This window comes from Onychomys torridus, chromosome 14 (genome assembly GCF_903995425.1).
Source record: "Onychomys torridus chromosome 14, mOncTor1.1, whole genome shotgun sequence".
Lineage (NCBI taxonomy): Eukaryota > Metazoa > Chordata > Mammalia > Rodentia > Cricetidae > Onychomys > Onychomys torridus.
Window position 1 is genome coordinate 905785 of NC_050456.1, and position 21725 is coordinate 927509.

A 21725-nucleotide genomic window follows, 5' to 3' on the forward strand; every position below is an offset into this window, starting at 1 on the left:
AGCCAGTTGCCAGTGTTATTGAGGTTACTATGATATGTCAGATGACAGGGCACATGGGGCACTTGGGGCATGCATGCCTCAAGGGCCCATCAGCCATGAATCTTAAAAGAGATGGTCTTCAGAAGACTATTGGAGTTAACATTGAGGTGTTATCTCTGTGGAGATTTCCTGTGCCTGAAATCCAAAGTTTTATCTCTAACGTGACCTGAATACTTCCATTTAACATTTTCTTTGTCAGCAGGATATGCACTTCCTCCTGGTTAAAAAAATAAATAATAAAAGATACAATCTGTCATCTTGGTATGTCTTTTTATGTTGAATTTTTACAGCTCTCTACTCAAGGAGATGCAAGCCAGGTGATTGGGCCTCTCACTGAAGGACAGAAGAGAAATGTAGGAGTGGTGAATTCACTGTTTAAGTTGCACCAAGCAGTAACAAAGGTAACCTTTATCTGTATTTTATAAAGATAAATATTTAGAAGACCCAAAGGATGGTGAACCTCCAAACCATAATCACAGCACTTGGGAGGCTAAGACAGAAGAAGCATAGGGAGGTAGGCCAGCGTGAGCTACAAAGCAAGACCCTTTCAACAAACAAAACGAGAGAAAAGGAGCAGCCACAACGACAAAGATCAATACATAATCTTTAGCATTAATTTTTAGACGCTATCTCATATTTTGGGGTAATTTTTAAACGTTCTTTTATCAGTTTGTACTTCTGAAAAATGTATTTCATACATTAAATGAAAGATATTCTAAAGAATTAGCAGCCAGGCAGTAGTGGTGCACAACTTTAATCCCAGCACTCAGGAGATAGAGCCAGGTGAGTTCAAGGCCAGCCTGGTCTACAGAGTGAGATCTAGGACAGGCTCCAAAGCTACACAGAGAAACCCTGTCTAGAAAAAACAACAACAACAAAAAGGAATTAGCAGGTAGGTTCCAAAAACATAAAATAACAAGATCCGTTTAAAGGTACACATTCCACTTCCTTTAATCATTTCTCTATTGCATCAGAGGCCATTAGTGTGAGTCTAGTTAGCCTGATTTAAATGTCTTTATTGAAATTTATATTGATTTATAAAAATGTAAACATCTGATTTGCATATTTTAAATGTTTGTGAAAACAATAGTCAACCTAAAGAAAAGTAAATGTTTTTAAAGAAATAAGTAATATTTGTTCTGACCTTTATCTTAACAGTAAAATTGAATTCCTAATGATTCCACTGTGAAATGTTTACTTTGTGTACAAATTTTTCAATGAATTCATTTTTAAAGCAAGTATGAGGTATTATAAAGTAATGATAATATTTTAATGTATCTTCTGGGAAGTTTTGTCATATTATGGTCAAAATTAGTGTTTATAAACATAAATGACTTAAACAGAATTGTAACTGCATCAAAACTGTGTCCTAGGTGGTTGCTAGTCAGAGCTCCTTCTCATCAGCAGCTGAGCAAACTATAATGTCAGCCTTAAAGGTAAGTAGATTTATTCTTTGACTTTATAGTTATCAAAGTAGTTTTAAAGTTGTTTGGCTGAGTAGAGGATAGTTTCAAAGTAATTCAGTATGATCTGTATATACCCCAAGTAGGACATTGTTAATTCTTCTGAGGAAGAGATACATATGTGTTTGTATTTTCCAGAATTTAAAAATGTACGCTTTTGCTCTCTATAGATTGTGTTTGACCTAAGACAGTCACGTATACAGAGGAGTTTTTGTAGTATCTCCTGTCTTATAGCAGTTCCCAATAACATCCCAAAGCAGTGGTTCTTCACCAATTGACTTGTGATGTTTGACAAATATTGGAGACATTTGGGGTTGTCATAACGCAAGGTTGGATGCTACAGGAATCTAGTGATTGGAGGCCAGGTTCTACACATTTTGTAATGTAAAGAATAGTCTCCACAACCCACATGCAGTCCCAAATGTCAGGAATACCAAGGTTTAGAAATCCTATTTTTCTAGGAAAAGATAAAGTTATAGTATATTCTCATTTTAACATATACCAAGAGAAAATACCTCAGGATGTTGAGGTAGGTTTGTTTGTTTTTGTTTTGAAATAGTGTCTCATTATGTAGCCCTGACTGGCCTGGAAATCACTATGTAGATCAGGCTACCTTTGAACTCACTGAGCTCTGCCTGCTTTTTCCTCCCATTGCTAAGACAAAAGCCATGTGCCACTATACCTATCTTTGAAGAAGTTTTATAAACATTCATTTTTGTGTGAGATTCAAGGGCTTAAGTACTTACGATAGAAAACTCTTTAAATATCAGCCAAATTCAACAGTCTTAAGACAGTAATAGATACCCTTCATTTAGCACCACTGCCTGCCAGATACATGCACAGGCATGTATATATTTAAATATTTATATATTTAAATAGTATAGTAACCTTCCAGTTATGTAGTATTGTGCCCATTTTGTATTAGAAAAAAAAAACTTCTTACAGTCTTAAGCCTGATAAACACAGATCTTAGTGGCCTAGTAGATATGTACCATTGTACTTTGCCACCTTGACTCATTCATTACTTCATAATTACTAATTAATGCCCTATTAACAGACGCTGAGACTGGACAACCTGTACATCCCATCTCAGCTATCTAACCAGCTATAATCTTGGTCAGATCAATCTGCTTTCCTTGCCTTAGTCACCAGATTTATAAAATGCTACAATATAACTATGTGTGATAACAAATTAAACTGTTAGATTGTATTTAGATCATGAAGAAAGAGTTAAAAAATGATAGAGAGCCAGGTGGCAGTGGTGCAGACTTTTATCCCAGTACTTGGGGAGGCAGAACCAGGCAGATCTCTGTGAGTTGGAGGACAGGCACCAAACTACACAGAGAAACCCTGTCTCGAAAAACCAAAAAAGAATTTAAAAAAAAAAAAAGATAGAGAGATGAAGGTCTACAAATAAACACTTTGACAAATGCATTCAAAGAGGAATTTAAGAACATTGGGAGAATATGTCACAAATCTTACAGGAAAGGCAGAATTTGGAAAACAAATATAGTCCATAGGTTGGTTCTATGGCTAGATCCAAACAGGTAACAGTGTAATGGCATGAGTTCGTGTGAGAGATCTGATGTGTTGAGAATGAGAGTAGGCTGGGCTGGTATTGTGTTCCCCAAAATAGTGTGCACCCTATACACTTATCTGGGGTCAGAGAACAGAACAGCCACTAGATACAGAGACCAGAAAATGTTGGCACTCTCGCCTTTAATCCTATCACTTGGGAGGCAGAGATCCATACGGATCTCTGTGAGTTTAAAACCACACTGGAAACAGCCAGGCATGATGACTCACACCTTTAATCCCAAGAAGTGAGCCTTTAATCCCAGGAATTGAGGGTAGAAAGCAGAAAGGTATATAAGGCATGAAAACTTTGGTTAAGCTTTTAGGCTTCTAGCAGCAGTTCAGCTGAGACCCATTTGGATGAGGACACAGAGGCTTTCCAGTCTGAGGAAACAGAATGAGCTGAGAAACTGGCAAGGTGAGGTGGTTGTGGCTTGTTCTGCTTCTCTGATCTTCCAGCATTCACCCCAATACCTGGCTCCAGGTTTTGTTTTGTTTTGTTTTTAATAAGACCTGTTAAGATTCCGTGTGCTTATCTCATTACTAAACCTTATGAACGCTGCCATAGTAAAATAATTGCTTTTAGTAAAAGTTTTTAAAACATTAATTATTGCCAGGCGGTGATGGCACACACCTTTAATCCCAGCACTTGGGAGGAAGAGGCAGGAGGATCTCTGTGAGTTCAAGGCCAGCCTGCCAAGTGAGATCCAGGAAAGGCGCATACACACACACACACACACACACACACACACACACACAAAAAAAAAAAAAAAAAAAAAAAAAAAAAAAAAAACCTCTCTCCAGAAAAAAGAAAAAAAAAAAAAAGATTGATTATTATACTGTAAGATTGGACCAGAATGACCAAACTGAAGGTTCTGCAATTCTCGGATGCCAGTAGGGAACAGAGGACATCATTTCTGTGCTCCACATTGTCCTGTCTTCTCATGAGAGCCCGCTGACATTTTTTTAATAAACATGGAGTCATTGCATTCTAACAAGCATGGGGATTAGTGGCATTTAATCACTTTGGCACAGTTATTCTGATCCATTTTTAGTGAGTTTGTCTCATTGCAGATAGTGACTGTGTTGCTGGATTTATATATGGCAATACTTCACTTCTCTTTTATTGTGTGGGTTTGATGTTCTCTAAGAGAGTATTCCAGATTGTTGAGGCTCTGATATTTTTATAATCATAGCTATTTTAGGAAATCCTTTTAAAATATATAACAGACTTCCTTAGTTTGTACAGAGCTTATGGAATGTAGCATGATCTCCTTTTGTTTCCTTTGGTAATTATTTATCCATGCCTGTCTTTGATATGCTGGCAGTCCCCCAGATGCTTTCTGTTGCCCCTCTTTCTTATTGTCCTAAGTGGAAGCCTCACCAGCTATGAAGGTTTTTATTTGTTTGTTTGTTTGTTTGTTTTGTTTTTTGTTTTTTGAGACAGAGTTCCTCTGTAGCTTTGGAGCCTGTCCTGTACTAGCTCTGTAGACCAGACTGGCCTCGAACTCACAGAGATCCACCTGCCTCTGCCTCCCAAGTGCTGGGATTACAGGCATGCGCCACCACCGCCCGGCTCTATTAGTTATTTAAACTGAGAGTTTTATTTATTCTGTTTTGATAATAATTCTGTTTTTCCACACCTTATTTCTCTTGTTATTACTACTAGTCATGTACTGAATAGAACTGGGCTCCACTAATTGGTTCCTAACCTAAAAGAAATAATTTTATTAACTTTATTAGTAGTAGTAGTATAGTAATAGCTATAAGGTCTGGTGCTGCATTTTCATAGATAACCTTTGCCAAATTAAACAAATTCTCATCTATTCCTAATTTACTGGTACTTTAAAATAATCAACTGTATTGTTGCATTAGGTAGTTCTTTTCTTAAACAATTGAATTAATAGTATATTATTCTATTAATAAAGTATGTTACAGTAATTTACTCTAAATCTCATACAAAACACCTATCTTGATGTATTACCCTTGTTACATATTCCTGGGTATGGTTTTCTTGAATTTTGTTAAGAGTGCTTATATCTCTATCCATAAAGGATATTGGGATATAATTTTCTTCATCACTACCTTATTATTTTATCAACTTAATACTGGTCTCAATAAATGTTTAAAAGAAGGCTTTTATATTGCATGCCCTTTTCCTCCAATGATAGGTTTCATTACTGAAGCCATCTGAGCTTTACTTTTCTTTGTAGGAAGGTTTATAACTGCAGATTTATCTGTTTAATAGGTAAATAACTATTCAGGTTATTTATTTACCTTTTAATGAGTTTTGAACTATGACTTGCCATGTATTTGTCTGTTCATCTAAGTCATCTAGCTTGTCAGCATACTGTCCCTAAGTGACACTTGTTATCCTTTAATATTGTAGGACTCTTAGTAATAGCCTCTCTTTCATCTTTATATTGTTGCTATGCTTTCTTTTTCTATTATTAATCTATTTAGGATTTTATCAACTTTTTGATCTGTTAAATTACAAAAAAATAAAATCAAGCAAGAAACAAAAAACATGGAGCTCAGAAGAGGTTGGGAGGTCCCCTAGATCTAAAGTTCCAGACAGTTGTGAGCTGCCATGTGGGTGCTGGGAATCAAACCGAGGTGCTTTAGAAGAGGAGCCCATGTGCTTCACCAGTGAGCTGTCCCTCCAGGCCCTCTACCTTATCTTTACAGGCAGAATCTCTCACTGAATCTGGAACTCATCCATTGAGTAGACTGGCTTGCTAGTGAAGCCCGAGTTCCTGCTTCCCTGGTCCAGTTGCCTACCCTACAGTGAGTAGAGTTAAGGGCACATGCCACCATATGAGCTTTTACATGGATACTAGAGATCCGAACGCAGGTCCATCCCCTGTGTGGCAGGCGTTTTAACAACAGACCCATCTTCCCAGCCCTCAACTTTCTGTCTTTGACTTCTTATGTTTTGCAGAGTTTTGGTTTGGTTTGGTTTTTATTTTGTTTTGTTTTTATTTGTTTTAAGACCTTGTATTAATGGCTTTTAGATGCTGTAACAGCCAAAATAAACATTTAAACTTGTACAACTTCCTTTGAGGCACCACAATTTTGATCATTTATACTTTTATCTTCATTCTGCTTCAAGTACTTTGAAATTTCATTTAGTGATATTTTTTTTCCTTCAATCATGAATTAGTTAGAAGCTTTTTCTTTTCCTATTTCCAGGGTTTTGTTGTCATGTGTATTTTACTGATTCCTAATTTAACTGATGCCAGCAAACGGGTCTTCCAGGCTGCTTGTTCTTTGAAATTTAATTAGTCTTGTTTTCTGACTTGTAGTTTACATGTCCATGTGTGTTGTATTTTGAATGGGTAGAGGGATGGACTTAAATGTAGTCCACATTCTAACTTGGAATGTGGTTTATTTATAAATGAACTATGTGTGCATGATAGTAATTTATAGTCTCTTGTTGTTGATTGTAGTGTCATGTCATTTGTCAGGTTAACAACAAAGTGTTAGAATATTCCATGTCTGGCATACGCCTTTTAATCCCAGCATTTGGGAGGTAGAAGCAGGTGGATCTCTCTGAGTTCCAGGACAGCCAAGGCTACATAAAGAATGTTAGAATTCCTAGCCATTCATCCAGCTACATGAACTCACATGCACTGTCTATTACCCAGGCAAGATGCTTGTCATCCTAGGGCCTTACGTCCTACATAATCCATGCACTGCATGATCATCTAATCTGTGTGCAGCATGGTCACGTAATCTATGCACATGGCCTAGGTAAGTAAACCCATATGCACATGTGCAGGGGGTGAGGGGGCTAAAAAAGCAGATTCCACCTATTCCTTCCCCCTATTCCTGCACTTCCATAGGCCTATGCACCCCCTTCTGTTCTCTTCCCTTAATAAACTCTTATAATGGGTTTTGTACCTCGTGGCTTTTCTCCCATGTTAAACAGTGCCACTTAATGAATAACATTGTGCCACTTAATAAATAACAGAGAAACCATGTCTCTGAAAAACAACAACAAAAGCCACACATTCAAAAAATAAAATAAATAAATAAATAAAAGAAAGAAAGAAGTAAAGTATATTCTTAGAAAATTTTGACTCTACCTCAGCAATTGATAGAACAAACAAATAAAATGTCAGTAGACTTGGAATTTTGTTGTTTTTGTTTGTTTTTAAGACAGGCTTTTTCTCTGTAGCTCTGGCTGTCCTAAAACTCACTCTGTAGACCAGGCTGTTCTTGAGATCCACCTGCTTCTACCTCCCAAGTACTGGGATTAAAAGTAGGAGCTGTTGGTTCTAAATGTGGGGCTTGTTACCATGTGAGAAAGACACAACAAAACCCAGTATCAAAGCTTTATTGGTAGGGGTGGGGGTGGGGGTGGGGACTATGGAAGAGAGTAACCAGGCCTGTGAAAGACACATGGAGGGAGAGAGAGTGGAGGGGAGAGAGAGGAGAGAGCAGAAGAGAAAGGAGGAGTCTGTGATCAGCTTTTTTTTTTTTTTTTTTTTTTTTTTTTTTGGTTTTTTGAGACAGGGCTTCTCTGTGTAGCTTTGTGCCTTTCCTGGTAGCCTAGGCTGGCCTCAAATTCACAGAGATCCACCTGGCTCTGCCTCCAAGTGCTGGGATTAAAGGCGTGCGCCACCACCGCCCGGCTCTGTGATGGGCTTTTTAAGGACTCCCCTGCATATGTGCAGGTGGGCTTATGGAGCTATGCCTAACATGTGCCACCACCGCCTGGCTAAAAATGTTTTTAATGAGCAGTATTTTTACATTTACCTATACTGTGCATTTGTTCTTGAAAACTTCAATTTCCTTTTATATAAGTTACGTTCTACTTTATCCTTTTTTTATGGTGGAGGAGAATGCTTATTGTACATATGAGGGAGAAACAGCCAGAGGCAGCTGGAAGAGTCATGACCAGCAGACTGAGCTGGGCCATGGAAGGAGAAGGAGAAGGGGAGGCCAGGAGGCCAAGAGGCCAAGAGACCAAAAAGGACTGTGTAAACAAAATGGATGGATGGATGGGTTATATAGAGATCAGAGAAGCTGGGGAAGGGAAGGCCCAGACTAGTGCCTGGGCTGGAGTAGAGGCTTGGGGTAGAGGCTGGGATGTCAGCCAGGAGGACCCTCAACAGGTAGATACTGAGGGATACTGAGAGAACCTGGCAGCTAGTTTTAGCATTGGTATTGTTAGTAGGCACCTCAGTTAGCCCTTGGTCCTGGGTTGGAGACCTGACATTCAGCCTTTTTTGTTGGTGGTTAGGGGATGATGTAATCTCTTGCTCTCTCTCTCTCTCTCTCTCTCTCTCTCTCTTTTTTTTTTAGTTTTTCGAGACAGGGTTTCTCTGTGTAGCTTTGCGCCTTTCCTGGATCTTGCTCAGTAGACCAGGCTGGCCTCGAACTCACAGAGATCTGCCTGGCTCTGCCTCCTGAGTGCTGGGATTAAAGGCGTGTGCCACCACCACCCAGCATAATCTCTTCTATAGCTACTTCTGGTTTAAATTGGGGCATCTTTGTCAAGCTGGAATGATCCCTCTGGAATGATGATCAAAGGACAGGTCAGGGGACATCTTCACTACTGAACCTGCTACACGGGTTCTGCAGGACCACCTGGGGGCTACATGCTTTGGAGCCCTCCAAGAAGCAGATTTGAAAGGAACACCTGGGATACCCTGTTGTAGGCATCCCTGAAGCATCTGCTGGGATGGATGTGTGACTCTTAGAGCAGCAAACTTCCTGTGTTTGACCCAGGATACTTTCTTTGTAGTTTCAGTCTTGAAGAATGTTTTACAAAAACTAGGGTTTTGTTTTCTTTTAGCTCTTTACATATACTTTTCCATTATTTTCCCATCCTCCAATGCTTTCCAGAGAGATGTCGTCAGTCTTTACCATGGATTTCCATATTTGTGATTTTCCTCCTTCCTCCGTACCATTTGCAAGTTTTTCTCTGTGTCTCTGATTTTTCTGTGGTTTTATTTTGATATAGCTAGGTAGATTTCTTTTCAAAATTATTCTGTTTGGGATGACTGAATTTCCCAAATATATAAATGTATGCTTTTTATGATTTGGGGGACTGTGGGATTCTTTTCTCCTCTAAATAAATTTTATGCCTCATCCTCTCTCTTCTTAAGGGACTCTGTTTAGCAATACAGTTCTTCTACACCTGCTTCAGAAGTCTAGCTATTGTTAGTTGTCTTTTTCTCTTCTCCAGATGAGTTTCTGTTGAATGCATCATCAATTCATTGATGTTTTTCCTCTCTTACAGATATTTTCTATTAAAGCTGTGCAGTCAATTTTAAACTTCACCTAATACAATTTTTTATTAAAATTTCCATTTACTTAGTTTTTATAGCTTTACTACCTACTAGAAACTCCATTTTTATTATTATTTTATTATTATTATTTTGCTTTATCTCCCAGAGGATATTTCCTCATAATTTTGGAGTCTGGGTCATTTCAGGTCATCTGTTTCCTTGAGGCATCATAAAATTTCCTAGGTTTTTATATTTGCATTCATTTTGAATATATCCTGGGCCTGGTGAATACTGTATTGTGTAAACACATAGTTTTAAAATTTTTCTTCTAGAAGTATTGTTATTTTACCTTAATATGAAATTAATTTGGTCATACTCAAATTGTACAATGTCATACCTGTCATTATTCACTACCATGCCCACATTCGCTCACTTATTTTCCCACTAACACATGATTTCATGTAGCCCAGGTTGGCTTTAAATTTTCTGTGTATCTGAGATAGCCTGCAGCTGCTAGTCCTCTTGCTGTCATCTCCCAAGTTCTGAGATTGTACTTAATAGTTCACTTCTTAAAGTAGTATTGGCAAGACATGTTTAGTTGATTCTGCCTGAATGGGGGCTCATGAGTCGAATGGAAGCGAGTGCTGAATGTAAGTGTGCGATTAGACATTCGCCACCTCTCAGGTCTCTTCTTCCCATGATACCCTCTCATGCCCTAGGCGTCTAGATTGATTCAAATTTTATTACTCTTCTCTTTTGTAATAGTGTCTAGCCCTTATCACTTAGCACTTGGGAGGTGTAGACAGGAATCTGAGGTCATCTACAGTTACAAAGGGAGTTCAAGGCCAGTCTACACGAGACTGTCTCAAAACAGTTATAGTTTATCTCCAAAAAGCACTCTTCCCTGTCAGAAATATAGACAAACTGAAAAATAAAAGCATGATAATCACTATGTCAAGTAAGCTGACATGGTGGTTCTCTCTATAATAGACTTCAAGTCAAAATTAGAAAAGGTAAAGAAGGCCATAACACATTAATAAACGGACACTCTATTTGAAAAGATATATCGCAGGGTGGTGGTGGTGCATGCCTGTAATTCCAGCACTCGGGAGGCAGAGCCAGGTGGATCTCTACGAGTTCAAGGCCAGCCTGGGCTACCAAGTGAGTTCCAGGAAGGGTGCAAAGCTACACAGAGAAACCCTGTCTCGAAAAACCAAAAAAAAAAAAAAAAAAAAAAAAAGAAAAGATATATCAATTGTAAATACATATGCACCAAAGCTTGGGATTTTCAGCTTCATAACAAATACTTAGGGACATAAAAGTCAAATAATTGATCCTGAAACAATAATCTTTCATCAATAGATAGGGCATCAAGAAAAAAAAAATCAACAAAGAAACAATAGTATTACTGAAATGCAAAGTATCATTAGAGAACTCTAAAAATCCAAAATGAAGAATAATCTAGAAGAAATTAATAAATTTGTAAATACATATAACTTACTAAAATTTAGTAAAAAGAATATAAACAACTTAAACAGGTCCCAACAAGATTGAAACAGTAATAGTCTACCAACAAAGAAACTCTAAGACATACAGATTCACACCTGAATTCCCTCAGACCTGTAAGGATTTGGCATCAGTGCCCCTCAAGCTTTCCATAAAATAGGAACTGAAAGAACACTACCAAATTCATTCTGAGAGGAAATGAACTGAATAGAAAGTTCTCAAAAGAAGAACTAACATGCAGTCAGATGTTGTACCTCTAAGGAATGAGTAAGGGTAAGAAGGAAAGTGGGAAAATGAAAATTCAGTATATGTATGAGTGAAATTATAAAAGAATTAAAAGAATATAAATAGCCAATGAATATATGAAAATGTTCAACATCCTTAGCCATCAGGAAAATACAAGTTAAATCTGCATGATATTCCATCCTACCCCAATCAAAATAGTCACCGTGAAGAAGAGAGATGACAGCTAGTGCTAATGAGGGTTTGGGAAAAGATGGATGTCATACACTTACAGGTATGAATAGAAACTGTCATAGCCATATATGGAAACCAATATGCAGGTTCCTAAGAAAATTGCACCTGGAACTACCATACAACTCAGCTGTACCACTCCCGTATCTACTCAGAAGAATGTGAGGTAGTGAGTCTCAGAGTGACGTGCATATCTACATTCCTATCTGCACTATTACCATCACCAAGATGTGGAATGGTCTCAATGCCATCTACAGATGAGAGGAGAAATAAAATGCTGCCTAATTCAGCCATAAAGAAAAATGATTTGGCTGGGCACACCTTTAATCCCAGCACTCGGGAGGCAAAGGCAGGCGGATCTCTGTGAGTTTGAGGCCAGCCTGGTCTACAGAACGAGATCCAGGAAAGGCGCAAAGCTACACAGAGAAACCCTGTCTCGAAAAAAACAAACAAAAAAAAAAAAGAAAAGAAAAGAAAGAAAGAAAAGGAAAATGATTTGTCATTTTCAGGAAAATAGGTGAAACTGGATAACATCAAGTCAAGCAAAATAAGCCAGAATTGAGCAAATACTCCATGTTTTCTTTTGTGTATGTAATTAGAGTCAAATATGCATACATATGAAAGTAGACATGGGCTCCTAAAGTGAGAAGAGACTCTAGATGGATGAGTGAGAGGAAAAAGACAGTGTAAATAAAGTTCTGATTGGCCAGTGGCAGGCAGGAAGTATAGGAGGGACAAGAGAGTAGAGAATGCTGGGAAGTAGAAGACTGGAGGGAGACACTGCCAGGCGCTGCCATGAGAAGCAACATGTAAAGACACTGGTAAGCCACAAGCCATGTGGCAAAGTGTAGACTAACAGAAATGGGTTAATTTAAGATAGAAGAAGTAGATAACAAGAAGCCTGCCATGGCCATACAGTTTGTAAGCAATATAAGTTTCTGTGTGTTTACTTGGTTGGTTCTGAGTGTCTATGGGCCTGGCAGGTGAGAGAGATTTGTCCTTACTGTGGACCAGGCAGGAAAACTCTACTACAAATGGTGATGTAAGAAAGACAAAATATAGCATTTTTTTTTCATATGGAGAATCTAGATTTAAGTTATATATGTAAATATTAGTGTTTTCTCATATTAAAAGGAAAAAAAATCAAATAACTTCCTCTTGGAGTCATTCAATCAAAAGGGAGTTCATCTTTGAATTTTCTACTTCATGCTCCCTATGTCTTCTGTCTTCTGTCTGTTTGTCACATGTGTACTTGCCTGAAGGCTGTCTTGTGAATCTGTGTATGTCTGTCCCTGTGTGTGAGTGGTGTCTGTTTGTATATGTGTTTGACACTGTGTATCTGTTTTTGTCTGTCTTTCTGTCTGTCTGTGTGTCTCCTGCCTGTGTGTTAGTGGTGTCTGTATCTCCTTATGACAGAGGGCTTCGATCTGTATTTATTGAACAGTATAGAAAGCATCACATGGGGAAAGGAATGGGGTCCTTTATAAAAATCTTTCTTTTCTTTTCTTTTCTTTTTTTTTTTTTTTTTTTTGCGGGGGTAGTGGTGGTTTCAAGACAGGCTTTCTCTGTGTATAGCCCTTCCTATTCTGGAACTTGCTCTGTAGACCAAGTTAGCCTCAAATTTACAGAGATACACATGCCTCTACCTCAAGAGTGCTAGGATAAAAAGTGTGAACCACCACCACCTGGACTTTATGGAAATCTTTTTTTGCATGGGATTAAGTCACTGGCTCCAGTTGACCCAGACAACAAACATTGTTTAGCAACCAATGATCATAAATGGTTGATTTTGACCTTTACATTAGATTTTAAGAAGTTGCTTTCAGCTTCTGTATTTGCTGCTTTTAGCAAATGATGCACGTGCATCATCTGGGTCAAGGGTGTGGAAGATTACATAATTTAAGATTGCAGCCATGCATTAGCTTAGGTTGTAAAAGCTAATGATTACATGGGGAATCCAAAGCAAGTAAGATTGGTTGTCACATTGTTCTCTTAAAGACAGGTTAAGTAAACAAACTGAGTACACAATAGGAGAACAGTCTTATGTGACTTCAAGGTGTATTATTAACCTGGCTGTGAGGACCAGCAAAAACTTCAGTCTCTTAGAATGTAAAAGAGATTTTCAGAATATTGCATTGCCTTAGAGGACCATTTGGGAGCAGGGAAGGGACCGGTGAGAATGAGGAGTGAGAAAGAGGGATAGGGATCAGAAAGTAAAACCTAGTTTTAGTTTTCTTCTGGGAATTAACCACTTACTCTTATACTGTAGTCCTCTGAGAGCAAGGCTATAAAACCTAGGAGCCTGCCTGTTTACCCCAAAATTCCACAGCTCTCCAAACTGCCTGCAGTGTACCTCCTGAGTCCTCCAGTAGGTGCTCTTGTTTTGTATGAGATGCTCCTTCAGACCACGAGCAAGAAACACAGACTTTCAAAGATTGTCTTTACTTTTCTAAGGTCACTTTGCTTTCTTTTCCCAGTCTACAGCCCAAGCTCATAGGGCAGACATATGTAGAGTCTTAGCCATTCTACTTGTTCACCCAAAGACAGTCTTCTGAACTTGCCTGAGTTTCTCTGTGTATAAATTATTTTGCATAGAATATAAATTGGAGGGAATAAAAACTCTTTGGAGAAGTAATAACTTACTTATAAGTAAAATCACCTCTTCCTCCAAAGGCACATATTCTTTTTGTCCTCTGATTGGCACTTGGCATCAATCTGTGCAGTAATCTCTGGGGTCACTGACTCTCTTGGTTTTTCTCTTGTCTCAAAAGCTGGTGACTGCCAAATCTAACCAAAACATCTCAGGAAGTACAAATTTAAATATCTCTGTATCTACCTAATAGCCCTGCTGGTTTTTGCATGGGCATTTCTAATTCTTATCCCTAACTGAACTTGTCTTTTTCTTTATATCCCCAAGTCAAATTCTGCTGCTTTAATATGTAATGTTTAATAAACAATGTTACTAAATATTAAAAAAGAAAACACATGTACTCTTAAATCTCTTCATACTTTGTAAATCTGACTACCAAGCCCTACTGACTTTTCATCTCCTTTTTTGCTGTGTCTAATTTGTTCATTTGGTATCAGTATTTCCTGCAGCCTCACTATTGTTTTCCTGCCTGTAGTCTAACTCCTTAGGCTACTACCCAGTATGACTGTTTTCTGAATTGAAGTCTTCTCTGTGTTCTGTCACTGGGCTGCACCCCTCCCAATCCACCCAGAGCACGCTTCAGCTGCATCCCTCTCACAGCCATGCCCTTGTAGTTTGTGTCCTGTGTGCTTTGGCTCCTAGGTAGATTGGTGTTTGACATGTGTTCCCAGTCCCATCTTTCTCTATGTTTCTTTTCTATTTGTCAGATTGAATCCCAAAGAAACACCTTTTATTTTTCATTTTTTTTTTCAGCATGACATGGTAGTCCCCATGGGATGCCGCTGTGCTCTGTTGGAATGTTTAAGTTACTGTCATGTTTCATCACTAGACTGCAGTCTGGGTCACACACACCTGTGTGTATAGTATGCTTATTATTTTGACAGATTAAGGCCTGCAGGTGACATGTAGAAATTTAATGAATAGGTGTCCCCTTATTCTTTTACTATTGGCTTCAATTATTATGAGGCATAACCATCTATCATGTGATTTTAATTACCACTGAAGCATGTGTAGTATACCTACATTTATTATTTGGGGTGTTTACCTCATGCTAGTCAGTATTGCACACCCAAACCAAAACCCCTCAACTAAGCCCTAAGCTCCTCCACAGATTAATCAGCGGTTGGGCAGTACTTTTCCGCCTGAGCAGCGCAGATGCTCTGGCTTACAGATCTCTGGTGTGTGGCCCACCCTGTAGGATGCTCAGCAGCATCACTGTCATCTGCTTCTAGATACTGGTGACACATTCCTCCCCACTTCTTGGTCTCCAAACCTTGCCAGATTTTCCCAGTACAACTACCTTCAGTAGAGAATCACTGCCATGGGCTTCTCCACAGAAACCTACCTTGTGAATTACCTAGTTGTTCTGCCCTGTAGGAATCACCTGTGTTCTTGCTCTATTCCCTCTGGTGAGGAGAAAAAATCTGATGATATTCTGATTTTTAAGGAATTGCTTGTTTCACTATTTTGAGAAAAAAAAATTGTGTTGGCTTGCTCTTAACTTTGTAAATGAACTATTCTGCTCCCTGATGTGGCTAACCTTCTCTGAGGGCTCACTTAAACACTCACCCTTTTGACATAGTGAGATGCTTGAGGGGGTTGGAAGTTTTCAGTGCTGTATTCCACATATTTTAAGCTTTACAAGTCATAGCTGAAAGTGGTTGGGGGAGAATCGTACTTCTATTATGTGTAGTCTGACTCTGAGAGAACATGAAAACTGTTAGTCAAAAATGTATCTCACTTCATTTCCTCACATGTCTTTGTATCAGTTTCTCTAATTTTGCTTCTCTTTCCTTTTTTCTCTTCATCAGACAGTTCACGCTCTCATGGGGAATGCCATACAGCCCTTACTGACTTCAGTGGCAGATGCAATCGAGGCCATAATCATCACCATGCATCAGGAAGATTTCTCCGGGTAAAACATTTCCTCAGAACTGTTACTAGTCCTCATTGCCTTTATTTTTATTCCCTACCCTCCTACTCTCCATGGTCCCTGGCAGCCAGGCTTTATTCTTGTGACAGCATAAGTTCCTCACCTCCTTTTTCAGTGTACATGTTATTACCACCTTCTCTCTGTTCTTGTTTCCATCATCTCTCCTCTTGTTGAGACAGGTTTGTGGACTCTGTTCAGGGCTTCAGGATAGTGTAGCATGTGCCAACTTCCTCTTCCTGTTTTCCTTCCTTCTCACAAATGTCCTCTTCTGTACCTCGGTGGTCCCCTGGCACAGTCATGACATTCCTCTTGAGTACTCATCTGAATCCTGCCCTGGCTTTGGAAGCAAGCCCTCTAAAACCCCTGTTCCTCTCAGAGTCCTAGTCATGCTTTATGTAGGGAGAGCCTGGCTAATGAGAGATTATGTAGGGAAAGGAGGCAGTGAGAGAAGGGCCCTGGATCTTTGCAGGAATGGCTGATTCCCTCTAAAGCAGTGGTTCTCAGCCTGTGGGTCATGACCACATGAGACTCAGCTTTAGGAACATACATAAACTGAAAACAAAGGGATGGAAAGATACTCTATGCAATGAAAACCAAAAGAGAACTGGAACAGGTGTAGTTAGTTAAAGTAAGGCTTAAGTCAAAAATTGTAAAATGTGACTCAGTGATCATTATAAAATGATAAAAGTGGTCAATTCATTAACTGGATTATATATATTATATGTGTGTGTGTGTATATATATATGTATGTATCTGGTATCAGCATACCTAAATATAAACAGATATTTAAAGAATCTGGTTGCCACAACATAGATGAACCTGGAAGACATATTATATAAAAATAAGCCAGACACAGAAACCAAACACTTCATGTTCTCATTTATATGTAGAACCTGAAATGATAAAAATCATAAAGTAGAATAGTGGTTACTAGGGCTTGGAAATTGGAATAATGCATTGATGTTGGCCAAGTGATATAAAGTTATAACTAGATAGGAGGAATAAATAATAATTTACCTGGGGCTGGAGAGATGGCTCAGAGGTTAAGAGCACTGCTTGCTCTTCCAAAGGTCCTGAGTTCAATTCCCAGCAACCACATGGTGGCTCACAACCATCTGTAATGAGATCTGGTGCCCTCTTCTGGCCTGCAGGGATATGTGCAGACAGAACACTGTATACATAATAAATAAATAAACCTTTAAAAATAATAATAATAATAATTTACTATAATTGATGTGTTCATTAGTTTTTTTTGTTTTTACATTTTTTTAAAATTATTATTTATTATGTATACAGAAGAGGGTGCCAGATCTCATTACAGATGGTTGTGATCCACCATGTGGGTGCTGGGAATTGAACTCAGGACCTTTGGAAGAGCAAGCAGTGCTCTTAACCTCTGAGCCATTTCTCCAGCCCCTTGTTTTTACATTTTATACATAATGTTACTGTATATCACTATATGGCACAATTATAGGTGTTTACTATTCACCCAGTAAATAAATAGATATGAAAATACTCTATTTTTTGCAACTTAGCCCTTTATACTGGTACCTGAATAAAAATAGGCCATGTAGTGATCTGAGCCTGGCAAAGTCAAATCCCATGTGGCACTTGCCATCACTGACCAAGGCTCCTCTGCTCAGGCAGCACACCACCCTTGCATCATTCAGAACCTGGGCACGCTGCACTGAATACCCGGTGCTGACCTTGCTGCTATTAGGCTAGTCTTTCTTACATCCTACACCCTTTCCTGGTAGAGCAGAGGCTCTCTCTCCCTATTCCTGTCTGCTTCCAGAAGTGGAAGACCTCTGTTTAGAACTACCATTGCTCTACTTGAATGTCATCATCTCACTTTGCTCTCTTCCTCAAGGAATTTCAGTCATGCTGTTGTTTGACTCTAGACCATCGCCATTTCCTCTGCATCATACTCAGAATTTGGAATCATTTCCCTTGCTTTTTGGAAAAGATTCAGCATTATGTAGTCAGTGATCTCATCTATTAGCTAGGATCAGGTGATTTCTAATTTTGGTCCAACTCCTTCCTATAAATATTTCATATTCTTTGAATATATTCTTTAAAGGGCAGTTGTAAACATTTATAAGTTATAAATAGTATATCATGGAGCACAGCTGGTATCATCTGCTGTTCCAAATTAAAGCCTTTCCAAACCCCTCATCTGGAGGGAATAAATTGCATGCTGTATATTGTTACACAACCGATCCCTCTGTCACAGCGCTGCCATTGGACTGATGTGATCAACTACAAGAGCAGAGATTGCCACCAAGTAGTTCCTGCCCTTGCAAAGTGTAAAATGTCATTTCAGACAAAAACATGGGAATGTATGGAGAGCTGGGAGCTGGGTCAAACCTTGAAAAGCCAGAGTGTGATTTATCTAAGACAGATAGCTATCTTTTATTCTTAATAAATTTTAAGTAAATGCATGCTGAAATTCCTTCAGTAACCCTCATAGGGCCTAAAACTAACTTAAAATAAAATTTAAGCATTGTTTTATGTTCTTTAGCACTTAGCAAAACAAAACAAAATAATGTTTTGATACCATTAATGGGAAAAATTGTACAAGATTGAAATAGTAATCAGGGGTGAAAATATACAAGATTGTAGCTTTATGAATTAGTGCTGAGAATTTTTTCTTTTATAGGTCATTATCCAGCTCAGGAAAGCCTGATATTCCTTGTTCTCTATACATGAAAGAGCTGCAAGGTTTCATTGCCAGAGTTATGAATGACTACTTTAAGCACTTTGAATGTTTGGATTTTGTCTTTGACAACACTGAAGCTATTGCCCAAAGAGCCATTGAACTTTTTATCCGAAATGCCAGTCTCGTAAGACCTCTTGGTGAAGGTGGGAAAATGCGACTTGCTACTGATTTTGCACAGGTAAATTGATGCATTGCTCCAAGGGATCTAATGTTTGAGCCTCACTGTCATCTATTATGTAAAGAATACCTAAAACGTCAGTATCTTACCTATTTATGCAGCGGAAAAAAAAAAAAAAAGAAAGAAAGAAAGAAAAAAGAAAACCCACTTAAAACTAATTTGCTAAACCAAAAGAAGAGTTTTAAAATATTTTACCAGATTTTATTTTTGTCCTTTCTTTTCAACAAAATTGTCATCCCTAATCTTTGATCTTTCAAGAATAAGGCAGAGTCTCTTATGCCACAGTAAATCAACAATTCACATTCTTGATATTTTATCATCCAATAAAGCTATAATAATAATAATTGATTGACTTTACTTAAAAATGTTGTAGCAATGAGATGACTTTTCAAACAGCCAGAAAGGGGCAGCTTGTTGTTCTGAGAAGAGGAAGAACCAGCCCATCAGTGGTCTTCTAGAGAGCATCTCTGTCTGCTCAGTGAGATAGGCAGGCTGCCTGGCAGATCCAGCCTGATTATTTGGACCCTCCACTAAGTACAGTGTCCTTTTCCTCTGTGGCTAGCCTTCAACTCATGCTACCTGATTTCCTACCTTTCAGTAATCAGAGGCCAAGAAAAACCCTTGAAGCGCCCGGTCTCCTTAAAAGATTTAGAAACAGTTGATTCTCTTTTAGATGTCAAGGGTGAATCCACTTCTTAAACCTTTCAAAACTGTTAGCTTTACTGGTTTAAATAGTTATTCAGATGGAGTCTTCATGTTAGTCTGCCAGATCCTCCTTGCTTATAAAGATAGATGCTAATGTCAGTGTGTGTCTGGGAGAGGGCCCAAACTGTCTGTTCAGGGTGATGGCTGCCAGATGCTCCCATGCCCTAGTACACTTACAACACAAACAGCTAACCCAAACCTGGCTTTCAAAAACCATTCTTTCTTAGTGACCCAGCAGTTAGTTAATTTCATCCCCAGAATGATGTCTGTGAAACTGCTAGGGCATCCAAAAAGAGCCTTCCTTTGGGAGAGGTACCTTTAGTAGCCACATGTGAGAACAGAAATAACTAAATGCCCCTGTTAATTTGACTTAACCTTGGCCATTTTTGTTGCCTTTATTCTGTGTATGAATAATGACTTATAGAAATAGTTGTGTCAGTGTGTCCGACAACCTATTACAATACAATAGTCCTTAAAAATATCATAAACTGTTCTCCAGTGGGCCTCTCTCTTGTGCCCCCTCCTCTAGGTTTTGTTTTTCTGTCTGTCTTCCTCCCTGGGCTGGGCTCCCTCCCTGACCAGCTTATTTACATTCTTCTCCAGCTGGCTCTTGAGTCACTTTCCTGGAGGCAGCACTTCCAGTCCAATTAGAGTGGCAGCTGAGCAGGAGACGGCCAAGGAGAGGGCCGTGGGAGAGATGCTTTTATTTTAATGATGTGTTCTCTGGAAAGATGGCAAGTATCGTCCTTTACTGTAGCTAGCATCCCAGAGTGCACAGCCTCCAGTGGCCGGTGAGCTTCCACCTCCCCAGAGCTGCAACATTCAGAGTTGTATTTGCGTTCCTTTTTCCTTAAGACACATTCCTTCTGAAACCATTTCCACTTAAGATAAATGGAACTCATTACTTTCTATTACTAACTTTGTTTAGAAAAGGCGCACATTGTGCTAACATACTCCAGCCCTGCGTTGGGCTTGGTTGCTGAGGCTCAGCACTTACGGCCTACCCTTGGTTTGCTACTGCATAGTGTGTTCCAGTTTTAGAAGATCCCACCTTTCCTCTTAGTCTGGCTCAGATCTTAGCCACAGGCGCCCTGTTTGTGACCAATAGTGTTAGCAAACATTTCCCAGGTACAACTCAGGATTGCAACTCTGTTTTTGTTTTCAGGTGTGTGTGTGTGTGTGTGTGTGTGTGTGTGTGTGTGTGTGTGTGTTTTAATTAAAATTTGAATTGGGGTTTTGATCTCACTGGGTTTTGTTTCTTGCCACAACTGCAATTATATGTTGAACTACAGCTTTCAGAGTCCTGTTTTGTTGGAAGTGTTTTGTCTGGGTTAGTCAAAATACTAAAATAACATTTCTCTGAAATTTCTATGCCTGACAGGCATCCGCTGAGGAGTATAGCCTTTTAACTGGCTCATTATTGAAAGGTCTATCAGTTTGTAATCAAAATTAAACAAGGCCACTGAGGTTACTGGAATCCAGAACACACAATTCTCTGTGGGTTTGAAAAGCGTTCTTGAGATGAAAGAACCTGCTGTTTAGCCAAAAGCAGAGCTTAAGAAAAGACCAGTAGAAAGAATCTGGGAAGATTTTGACATAACATTTAGACATAGAGACAAATAATGAAGCATTTTAAGTGTTCTTTAAAAAATTCTAACCTCCTCAGGAGCACCTGTGCATGGAAAAGCATTTGCAGGCTGCCATCTGGAAGGCTCATAGAGAGGGAAGTGCCAGCATACAGCCCAGTGGAGAATTAGGTCATGAGCATGAGGTGGCTTCCTGCAGGTAATTAATTTCCTGCTGTGACCACATGGCCTCTGTGTCTACACTAATCATACAGCAGTTCAAAAAGCCCTGAGCTTGTCCAAGGCCCACAGGCTTCTGCTGGTTCCCACTCATGTGAACATGCTCATGATGCTCACTATAGCACCATCTCCCCCTCCACCCCACTTGGCTCTTTTTTTTTTCTTTGAGGGAAAGGACAACTATTGAAGTTGGAATTAAATTATTTAGTGGTACTCATAGCAATTTCTATTTATAAATTTTCCAGTACCCTTTAAATACACACATTTTTATCTTTCCCACATTGCCCAAAGATGTAAAGTTAGAAAAGAAAGCAAATTTCTTGTTTTGGTTCTGATTCCTCTTGCCTTTTCTTATCTTGAGCATTGTCAGGGCAAGAATGCCTCTGAAACATCTCGATGAGCCCTTGGTTAGCTAATTTGGTGATTGAGGTGGGGGGAG

General features: G+C 39.0%; 1 protein-coding gene across 1 annotated transcript in view; it reads left to right on the top strand.

Annotated features, from left to right (window-relative positions):
* Cog5 (component of oligomeric golgi complex 5) overlaps window positions 1-21725 on the top strand; it is a 332454-nt gene that overhangs the window by 274604 nt on the left and 36125 nt on the right. The window contains exons 15-18 of the mRNA XM_036205395.1: window positions 330-440; window positions 1413-1475; window positions 15758-15861; window positions 18539-18776. Of these exons, the coding sequence (XP_036061288.1) occupies window positions 330-440; window positions 1413-1475; window positions 15758-15861; window positions 18539-18776 (516 nt within the window). The remainder of the gene's footprint in view (window positions 1-329; window positions 441-1412; window positions 1476-15757; window positions 15862-18538; window positions 18777-21725) is intronic.